Consider the following 11,650-nt stretch of genomic DNA (forward strand, 5'->3'; position numbering starts at 1 on the left):
TTCTTGCTTTAGCTGCAAGAAGTGTTGTTCTTGCAGGCTCTCATCCTGATGGGGGTATTCAACCTTTGTCCTTAGGGAGAAAGGAACAAAGCAGAGATGGCAGCATTCAAGGATGCCTTTCTGAAAGCAGAAGAGCTCTCCATCCCCCAGAATAAGAAATCAGGCAGAGGAGGCAGGAAACCAGTGTGGCTGAGAAAGGACCCATTGGCCAGGCTCAGGGGAAAAAAAGTAAAAGCAGTAGAAGCGGGGAGGGATGGCCTGGAATGAATATAGGAATGCTGTCCAGCTGTGCAGGGATGGGATCAGAAAAGCCAAGGAACAGATGGAATTGAAATTGGCAAGGGATGTGATGAACAACAAGAAGGGTTTCTTTAGATACACTGGTCAGAAACGACAGGCAAAGGAAAATGTGCCCCCTCTCATAAATGAAAAGGGAGAGCTGACCTTCTCAGACATGGCGAAGGCTGAGGTACTTAAAGTTCTTTGCTTTGGTCTTCATAATCAATCAGGCTTCTCAATGCCTCTCATGTCCCTGAACTTCTAAGCAAGGGCCAGAGGAACAAAATCTCTCGCATGGTAAGAGTGGAGCAAGTCCAAGACTACCACATGAAGCTGAATGTGTACAAGTCTACGGGGTCAGACAACGTACATCCCAGAGCTCTGAAGGATTGGGCTGATGTGGCTTCCAAACTGCTCTCCATCATATTTGAAAAATCACGGCTTTCAGGCGAAGTTTCTTGTGAGCGGAAAACACCACTTCCATATTCAAGAAAGGGAGAAAGAAGATCCAGGGAGGCCAATGATCCTCACCTCTGCGCCTGGGAAGATCATGGAGCAGATCCTCCTCGTAGAGATCTTAAGGCACATGCAAGATGAGGAGGTGATCTGAGACTGCCAGCATGGCTTTACCAAGGGCAGATTATGGCCAACAAATCGGGTGGCCTTCTGTGAAGGAGTGATGGGATTGGTGGACAACGGAAGGGCAACTGATGTTGTCTACCTGGACTTACGCTCATTGATGTGGTCCCATGCCACATTCTTATCTCTAATTTGGAGAGATATAGATTTTAAGGCTGGACTTTTAGGTGGATAAAGAATTGATTGGATGGTTGTAGCCAGCAGGTTGTTTCCAACAGCTCTATGTCCAGGTGGAGGCTGGTCACAAGCGGTGTCCCCCAGGGGTCCATCTTGGGACCAGTGCTCTTCAACATCTTTACTAATGACATAGTCAGTGGGATGGAGTGTACCCTCAGCAAGTTTACTTATGACTCTAAGCTGTGGTGCAGCTGACACAATGGAAGGGAAGGATGCCATCCAGAGGGACGTGGATGCCATCCAGAGGGACCTGGACATGCTTGAAAAGTGAGTGCATGAGGTTTAACAAGTCCAAGTGCAAGGTGTTGCACTTGAATTGAGGCTGTCTCAAATACAATTACAGACCGGGAAAATTAATTGAGAGTGGCTCTGTGGAGAAAGACTTGGGGGTCCTGATGGACAAAAAGCTTGACATGAGCCAATAGCATGCTCTTGCAGCCTGGAAGACCGACAGTATCCTAGGATGCATCAAGAGGGGTGGCCAGCATGGAAATGGAGGGGACTGCCTCCCTCTGCTCTGCCTTCATGAGGTCCCATCTGGAGTACTGTGTCAGCACAAGAAGGATGTGGAGCTGTTGGAGCAGGGCCACGAGTATGAGGGCCACAAGTACGATCAAAGGGCTGGAGCCCTCCAATGAAGATAGGTTGAGGGAGTTGGGCTTGTTTAGCTTGGAGAAGAAAGGAAGGCTCTGGGGAGACCTCATTGTGACCTTCCAGTACCTGAATGGGAGCTTACAAGCAGAAGGAGGATCTATTATTTCCATGGTCTGATAATGAAAGGACAAGGGGAAATGGCTTTAAACTAAAAGAGTAGAGATTTAGATTAGATCTTAGGAAGAAATTCTTCACTCAGAGAGTAGTGAGGTGGTGGAACAGAGAAGGTGGTGGATTCCCAATCTCGGGAGGCATTCAAAGCCAGGCTGGATGGGACCCTGGGCAGCCTGATCTAGTAATTGGCAACCCTGACCATGGAAGGAAGTTGGAACTGGATGATCTTTAAGATTCCCTCCAACCTATGCCATTCTATGATTCTTTGATAATTAAAAATATTTTCATATAGCACTAAAACGTGAAATATTAAAAAATCATTAATTAATTCTGAACAATTTAAATGAATAAAAAAGAGTTGGTTTCTTCATGAAATACGAGAAATAAAAAAAATACTTCAACTAAGAGCAGGGATTAAAATTGCAAAGATTTTTTTTGAATGATAGCATTGTTGAAGAATTCATAAATTCAAATTTAAACTATAAATATCTATTGTAATTCATCAAATACTACTTTTATATACACTAATACTTGCACCATTTATCTCACTTGTCTAATATTGTATATGGAATATTACTGTCTTTAATCATGTTTGTTGTTTCAGTGCACAGACTCAAATTGTAGTATACAAAGATTGTCTAGCACATCCATCAGTGGAAGCAATTTACAACTTTACATATTTTCCATACAAAATAAATCCTTGTTCTCTTTTACAGGCAATCCATAAAACCTTTTCTAACCAATTATGATGAATCAAAAATCCTCTTGGCAGAATCAGACTCATGATCCAAACTGAAAAATCCTTTAATGGCTCTTCTCTCTCTCCATCACTGTCAAACTGCAAACAGTTTAATCTCTCTTTACCTTGATCATTCCACACGTGCTGCTCCCAAACTCCAGAGTACTCCATGCACTTTACACCAGATGCTATTCCTGCCTCAGTATCTCTCATGGCAGCCCTCTGAGAATTAGTGGTGTCTTTGGCTTCTCATTCATTCTCCTTACACAGTTTTCCAAAATCAGTAAGTTTTCATGCTTAGCCCAGTGTCTCTTTCACTCACCTATTCAAGTTTCTTTGTTTAGAAACATTAGCAGAAGCCTGCACTGATATCATGCTGTTGTGCAAAATATAAGAACCATGCTTTTATACCGCTGATTTTAAAATCTGTAGCTTAAATCAGCTAGCACTAAAAAACGATTGGAAAATGACTGCAAGTTGTTATGTCCACAGCTGAGAAGCAAAAATGCAAAGCAGCAAATCAAATATGGAGCCTGCAGGAAGTCTCCAAATCATACATAAAAGGCAAATATTAGGAATAACATGTTTCATCCAAAGATATGAAGAATACTTATAAGATTCTTTCTTCAAAGGGAAAAGTACTTTCAGGTCAAACATCCAGTATTCATTGACAGCCTTATTTACACATTTCTAATGACAGAGTGTATAAAAAGATTAAAAAACTAGAAGAAATTAAAATAAATTCTTAAAAGCTGTAATTTGAAATTACAGATTTTACTCTCTTTTGTTTTATTTGTTAATTGTCCATACAATGTGGGTTCAATGTAATGATATTACGTTATTATACTTTTGCAAATACAACAAATGGTAACAAGACCAGTAGGGAATTATGTTTAATCCCATTCAAAAAAGTGCTTTAAAAAATGTGAAAGCTGTAGGTGCTAGTTCTCTCACTTGGATAATAACAGAAACTATACCTTTGGGAGAAGCTGAATTGCTTGGAGTATTCTCTGTCTATGTCCAGAGTTAAGTATTCCTATTTCCAAGAGATCTTGGTCCTCCATTACATTGCTTCCCTAAAATGAGAGGAAAAAGGGTAGAAATAAAATGAAAAAAGAGCAGATGACTTCAACAGCTTGAAACAAGCCCCTTCTGTTTAGAAGGGAACACTTTGCTTAAGTTATTGTATTGGAAAAGATTAACAAATGACTGATGATGGCATTCACTGTCACATTGACAAAACATGGGTGAGGGACCTGAACTCACGGATGATTGCTATACTGCTGATACCCGTATCAGTAGAGAAACTATAGCTCCTAATAAAGCCAAAAATCAGATACGAACCTTCTTTCATTTGACTGGAAAAGGGACATGGCTAAAGAAATATTCCAAAACTCTTTTTTTTTTTATTCTCCTCCCAGTTATGTTCATTTTAATTCAGTCTTAAAAATATTTAACACATAATAAGAAAAGCAGAATGGATGAGGATAAAACTCCTTAGTTACTTATCAGTAAAATGCTGAAGAAACCTAAGAGTGAGAGTGGTATCCACAAACCCCATATAGCTCCCTCCCCTTGAATTTAACTGTACCAGTGCAACCCAAACGTTACCCATCACTGCTCTTATCTCACCACTTGCAGGCAGGTAAAAAAATTCTTGACATGCAAACACCAGTTAAAGACCATCTGTCTAAACAATACACAAAATAAAAGTCCACAAAAATCCATAAGCAATTCAAGCCTCTATTGTTAGGATCTTCTAGCAGTAGGAGACAAAGTACAACTACACAAGTAAGAGGGTAATATGACTCCTAAAAGATGATCCTGCAGTTCATCCAAAGAGGGGGCCATACAAAATGCAGTTCAAGGAGTCTGGTAACACAAAGGTGGAAAGTTTAGCATTTGAAGGATGAGGTACTTGATTAGCTGGCAGTGACTATTATGAGTCACAGGAGGCACAACAGTAGTTTAAAAAGTGAATTGCAGTCAGGGATCACACCAAGACAATTCAAAGTAGGCTGGCAATCCTGCATTCCATTTCTACTACTTCATTTCAGACCAAAAGATAAAAAAGCTTCCAACTTTTTTACATTTATGAAGCAATCCAGCAAAAAAGCAGATGACCTTTCTAAACTCCTACCCCTAGAGGAACCTTATGATGCTAATTTGCTAAAACGAAGAATTTTTACTATTTGCACTCATTTAACATCACCATGAAATAGGCTTTATGCAAGCAAATCCATGAAAAACTTTATCTCCACCATTCTATTTAGCTTGCTGCTTCTGATTCAGTAGAGATCTTAAGGAGCAGCAAAATCAAAAGCTGAGAAGCTCATAACAGAACATACTTTAATGCTTTGCTGAATCAGGGCTTAACAAAGGGTATGAATTATTTCTGAATATCAAATCTCCTGTCCCACAGCAACATGGCTTTCTTTCAAAAAGCACAGTGAAATAAGCAATGCTTCACCCTGTTTGGCTGCTAAATCTTCTCTCTTTTCAGATGGTCTGATTAGTTTACAGATGTACTCTTGAGGACTCTTAAGTGCTACTCTGCAGAATATCTTGCAAAATCTAAGGGAGGTCTTTGTAAGGCAATCATGGAGACATTACAAAGCTATTACATTTAAAATTATATTTCACAGTAAGGGGTATGATTTAAGGCTACAAGGCTGCAAATCATATCTTGAAAGAATTTGTGCATGGCATCAGAACAGCGCTGCTCTGAAGAGAGAAGCTGTGCAATCATGTCATTTTAAGTACATCATGTTGTATAAGAGTGCACGCAGCACAGGCTGTGCAAACACTGGTAGGGATAAGGTGGGGTTAATACCCTTTTTATCTTCCTGGCAAACACACACAAAATGTCATTTCTCCTTTTCTTCCTTTCTAGGTTAATTAACCTAAAGAGGACAGTAAATTTAGGGGAAGAACTGGGGTTAAAAAAACAAACAAACAAACAAACCTGCATTTTAGGTTATTGCTGCTAGAAATATCTAGCATAAATGGCTTTATGCAAATTGAGCCAACGGAAGGTCCTGTCCAAAAAACAGACTATATATTTTCACTCATTTTAATAAACACAGCAATTTGTTTATTGCTACTGCTTTCACTTCCTTGTTTGAGCAATGCTTCCCCTTTTTAAACAACTTTAAAGAAATACTTTCCACATCAATTACATCATCGCTGTTTTCCAGATTTCACCCCTCATCACTGTATGATGTTTATGCACAATCAGGGTGTACTCATCACTGAGCTACTACATACTGTTTATTGGTGTCACAAACCTTGGCACTCAGTTTAAAATATTGTAAATTTACAACCCAGTTCAACAAATACTCAGGCACAGGAAAAATGCTGCCTGTTTGTGCCAAGTTCCTGCTTGACAGAGACAGCATTATTTTGTTAATTCTTTACTATTGTTTTTTTTGTTGTTGTTTTCTGTACTAGGTCTTTTTTTCTTTGCCATTAGGTTTTTTGTTTGTTTGTTTGTTTGTTTCTTTGTTTTAATTCAGGAAAGCCTGGGATTAATGTTGCTTCCTTGTCCTCAGTCTGTGAAGGCAAGAACCTGGTTGTGTTGAGCTTCAGTCTTGGAGCTTTTCCTATGTTACCGTCAGTGTCAACAGCAGCAGCCACTCATCCCTCCTGTAAAACAGATCCTGTTGTCTCCTCCTAAGGGGTAAGCCTGTTCTTTATCTCTCCACAAGAGCAAATAGAGGAATTTCAGATAATAATTCTCTCCTTGCTGACAAAGAAGAGTAAATTGATCATAGAAAGCTGCCTCTGAAGGGAAAGAAGAAACAGTCCCCCTTATTTCTATCTCCCTGGTGTCTGCTTCCATCTCCCCTTAATCCCAATCCCTGATTCTCTTTTTACCTGATTTCTCTTCATGCTCTCCTACAGCCTCCTTTCATAGCCTCCTACATTGAGAGTGAGGATAGCCTCACTTCCTTCTTTTTGCTGCAGCAGATCAGGGATAAGAGGAGAATTTGTCTCCCTTCTCTTGGATGCTGGGCACACATTTATTATAAACTGAGCCAAATTTAACCTCAGTTACCTTTATAGAGATGACATGGCAAATTTAATTAAAATGAATATGAATACAATAACGTCTTTTCACACTATTTCAGATTCAAAAATAACTGAGCTATATTAGATGAAACATTCACCAAAATGAAATAATTCTAGTAGACACCTAGAGAATTTCAGTCTATAGATTTAACTTTGATATGCTTATATACAAGAAAATACAGGTTCTTATTTAAAAAATATGGGACAGCAATCTCTACTTGTTCTTATTATGTAATAAAAACATGAGAGGCTTTGTGGTGATTTTACAGCTTTCCTAAATCCATAGGAAAACTTAGTTGGAAGGAAAACTCAGAATTTAAGCTGTAGGAATATATAAAAATTCCCTGCACTAGGGCAGATTCAGATCTCATCAGTTCCAGTTTACATTGTTGAAATTCCTGTCATGTAAATGTGTAAGAGATAGGCTTACATATGAACTGGAAACACTCTGGTTCTGAAGTTCACTTGAGGGAATAGTACAGCTAATGCTCCTTGGGGTTTGCAGCTCAGCACTACTGTCAAGAATATCGTCTTTATCCCTGTTAGGACACAGAGGAAACTCATCTCCCGAGTAAGAAAGCAATAGTTTCACAGAACAATTGGGCTCAAGAATGAAAGAAAAATGGCTGCATGATAGGAGACTGGAAGCATATGAAAAGTAATATAATTTAGAAAACTCAGAAACTCTGCCAAAGACTGATATAGTTAGTCTAAACAAGTTAGAGCAAAAGCCATGATGTTGTAGTATGACTTAAAGACTTTACTCGCATTTATTTGGAATGTTCCACACAAAATCACCTCTGGCACCATCCACCTGAAGTTAGTAGATCCATCCAAAAAAATGCTGCTTTCAATTTTAATGCTAGAATCCAGAAGTGTCTAAGTACATATATACAGAATCTCTGTTAAACAATTTAATTTGGAGTATGTCAGGTTTATAGCAACATAAGTACTGCCTCTATTAGAAAAAAATCCTGGTTTAAATATATTAGACAGTTCAAGGAACCTCTAAAATCCAGTCAAAACAAAAGATTCATAAACTCATAGATAACTTCATCTACTATCAAAACAGAACAACTTTAAAGATTTTTTTTTAAAGACTAATATCCATTCTACATTCTGTAGGAAAAAAAAACACTTTGAAGATCTGTCCCTGAAGATATTAAAATATTTTAGAAGAATACACTAGGATGGCAGGCACAAAAGTATGTTTCTCATGATCCCTTTTGTACCTATGTCTTTAATCTTCATATATGTTCTAGATCAAGAAAATTCCAGTGGTTGGTTGTGTCATTTGAGTAAAATAAAAATAGCAGGTTAGCTATAAAACAGATGCCAGATATATCACTAGACTTATCTGAAAATTCACCCAGTAAAGTTCGGAGTGAGAGAGTGTGGTGAACAAACTACCTGCATATGCATTTTTGACTTATTCTTGCTCTTCACCTTGGCTAATAGATTGATAATCTCATAAAGATCGGAGAGAAGTTCCATAGATTTTCATGACAATCAAAGTTCTGGAAAAAAACTCCAATGAAGAGACAAACGCCTATGCATCCCTGTGTGCAGAGTAAAAACTAACTGGAAGAAAAAGGGAAAGAACCAACTTTTTTGCATTTGAGGCTCTTTCTTTCCTCTATAAAAGTAAATAACATTATGTAAGAAATTGAAGATCTGGAAGAGTTCTGTCTATCTACTGGCAGCACCAACTAGACCAGCTTTTTCTCTGCTCATCTGAGTCAGCCAGAGAAGGAAAAGAAGCAAACTGCTGCTCACCAGTTTGAATTCATTTGCTGTGCAGACACTGGTGAGACTAAATTGAGCTGCAGGTGCCAAGTGCCACTGGAGGTGATTTTCCCAAGAACAGGGTTGTTGAAGCTAAGGGAAGGATGACACCTGTGCCTATTATAGTGTTGATGGGGGTAGTGCTGGTATATGCCTCAGTGTTATTTCTTAGAGCAATATGCTCTCCTTTGCCCTCTCGCAGCTGCCCCAGTAGTAATCAGAAGCACTTTTAACATGCTATCAGTAGAGACTTTGAAATGTCAGCATCAGTGGGATGTAATATATCGGAATGAGTAAGATCACAGTCTCGCAGACAAGGCCCAGTGATTATTTGAAGGGTCTTATCACTATTTCTTCCAATTTGTATTGCAGTGAATCACTGGCTGCCTGAAACTTGTCACTGCAGTAGCACAACTGGGGGCAACCAAATGGAGATAGAACAGCAAACCTTGTAATTGGGTTAGCAGGGTTGCTGGATAGGAAAAAAGATAATATAAAAGTAGTACACTCAGTTGGGTTATTTGGGAGTACTATTATTCTTGCCACTCAGAGAAAAGAGTGGGAGCAGTGCAGGGGCAGACAGGAACAGTCTTCGATTATGCATGCATAAAGATAGAAAACAGACCAATAGCACCAGAAAACTCTTTTCTTCCTTTTTCTTTCCAACCCAAGTAGAAGAGAAAGAAGAGACAAAGTGAGTATCCATCTTACACCAATGGGAAGGAGTCCTGTCCTGAAGCATATATTCAATAGCTCACTTAAAAGAGTCCCATCCTCACTGCATATCACTTTACTACTCACCCACTTAATGCTAATATCCCTGTCAACTGCATCTCTTTGAAATAGGTGACATCTAAACTGTCCTCTGGCTGGCAACAAATTAAAGACAGCTTACAAGATGGTTAAGGACACACTGAATAACCATGCCTATCCTTTTCCATTGTCTCAATCATATGCCACAAGGTTTATAAATTTTCATCACAACATAGCTTTTTCACATGGTAAAAGAGGTTCTTCCTTAGAGGCTTGCAAGAAATGACTAGAGAAATGCAGTTTTTAATAATGAAAACTGCTTCTTATTAGTGAAGAATTTCAGGCAATGTGTCACATATTTCGTCTCCCAATGAGAACTGGCAAACGACCAGAATTTAGCAAGCTTCAGTATGAGTGAAAGGTTGCCTCTCACTAGTATTGCCACTGTTAACATGAAAACAAGATCTGTAAGAATGATTATTGAGTGAAATGTTTTACTCATACTTTAAAGTCACAACGATTTATCAGATTCTTGGAGATACTGAATAAATTGTTATTTCACCTACAAGCCTGACAAGACTATGTTAGAAACATCCCTTGCAGAAGCTTGAAATTCTGCCTTGGGGAAAAAATAAAAATTGATTTTAAAATATGTTAGGAAGAATGGACTGAACACATCACAAATCGTTTGGTAGCATTCTTCTAAAATTATATTGCCTTTAAACTACTGACATCGATACTTATCCTCAACTCTCACTCTGCTCTATTATCACTCTTTATATTTATGATTTCCTTAGCAATTAAAATCTTCACAAAAATTAAGAGGAAAGCTGAAGACAGTTTTCCATGTTGCAGTTATTTCTTCAAAAAGTAATAATAAACTACTATTGAAATCTTAATTAAAGAAGGTTATTTTAGTCACAGATAAGAGCAATGGATAGCAATTCAGAGCAGTTAAGGCACAATACCACTCAGGGAATTTGACCTCTAATTTGCAAACTATGCATGAAGATAGAGGATGACCTAAATGGGATCCATTTCAAAAGGAGTCCCAGCAGACCTCAAGTCCAACTCTAACCGTGTTTTAAAAATCTCTCTCTGGTTCACATTCAGCTCTTCCAGAAGTGAACCTAAACTAACCAGTACCATCAAAGGCCTTTCCAATATTGATATTCAAAAGCACATGCAGTCACAGACCTTTCACACAACAGTAGTAGTTAATTAAAGTACAGTGATAATTAAACAATACTGATAGCTGGGACAAGGATTATTGTAGGAAAAATTCTGCTATTTTTATCTCCTCTTCCTTGTAGCACTGATTCATTACAACCACCACAATTGTCACATGCAAATTAGCTGCACAGATAAGGTGGCAACTGAAAAAATTACCTCCGATATTGCACTTGGCCCACTTAATTATGAACGCTGTTGACCCAACTCTGTCTGCCTATTTAGTCATAACAATTCAAAAAACAATTATTAATACCTACCTAAATTACATATTAATGTCTTGAATGTATATTGCAAAGATAATTTCACTTCATTTGAGTAATGAAAACTCTGAGGAGTCTGTATTATACCATTATTCAGATTACTTGAGATAAATGCTACTTATCCTAGATGCTAAATTTCTCAAAGGGCTTACTTTAAAATCAATATTACCGAGAGCTAATTAACAGACTTCTAAATTCTTGGGAAAATATTCCTTTCTCCAGTGAGTATGTGAGTATGTGTGTGAGTATGCGAGTGAAGCGAAAGACAAATATGGTATTTTCAGAAATAAAAATTCTGAATACATGTGCTGCTTGCAACATGGGATTTTACTTAAGCTTGGCGTTTTTGTAATAAATGTAGGAACCCTGCTTACTTCCAGGAAAGTCTCACAGAGTAAATGTGCATGTTTCAAATCTCAATTCTGTCTGTCAGATATTTTCTTTCTCGTGTTTTTATCAACCCTAGTCATGTTGAGCCATGCAAATCAGCCCAAAGAGTACAAAATACATAGTCAAAGCCTTAGACTGTAAAATTCTGGGCAGAATCCATGTTTTAAAATAACTTGTTTGGAGAGGAGGTCTGTGAAATGGCATTAAGAAAAGCATATACTAAGAAAAATACTTAAGCTTATAAATGCCTATGCCTTGAAGTTACAGCTGTGGTCTTGCAAGTCTTTGCTCAACTCCTGAACCCCACTCACATTGTTTTTTGCTTTTACCTCTGGGCTCCCTGGTTTTCAGTTGTGACCAGATGGAGCAGCTTGGAAACTACATCCAACTTTGCCTTCACATGAATCAAGAAACAAGGCTCTGCTTTTTAGGTATCATGGGAGCATGATCTTATGGGAAGTCCCAAGGCATGCCTAGGGCAGAGCCATAGAAGCGTAACATGAGTGGTAGGTTGCACTTTCCTAAGAATGTGACTGAAGAATGAAGAATTTCTTTT

The 11,650-nt window shown here is 38.3% G+C and overlaps 1 protein-coding gene across 1 annotated transcript in view; it reads right to left on the reverse strand.

Moving 5' to 3' along the window:
- ANKS1B (ankyrin repeat and sterile alpha motif domain containing 1B) overlaps positions 1-11,650 on the reverse strand; it is a 407,884-nt gene that overhangs the window by 163,831 nt on the left and 232,403 nt on the right. Inside the window, exon 16 of the mRNA XM_031552160.1 lies at positions 3,580-3,678. Within this exon, the coding sequence (XP_031408020.1) occupies positions 3,580-3,678 (99 nt within the window). The remainder of the gene's footprint in view (positions 1-3,579; positions 3,679-11,650) is intronic.

Source organism: Meleagris gallopavo, chromosome 1, assembly GCF_000146605.3.
Source record: "Meleagris gallopavo isolate NT-WF06-2002-E0010 breed Aviagen turkey brand Nicholas breeding stock chromosome 1, Turkey_5.1, whole genome shotgun sequence".
Lineage (NCBI taxonomy): Eukaryota > Metazoa > Chordata > Aves > Galliformes > Phasianidae > Meleagris > Meleagris gallopavo.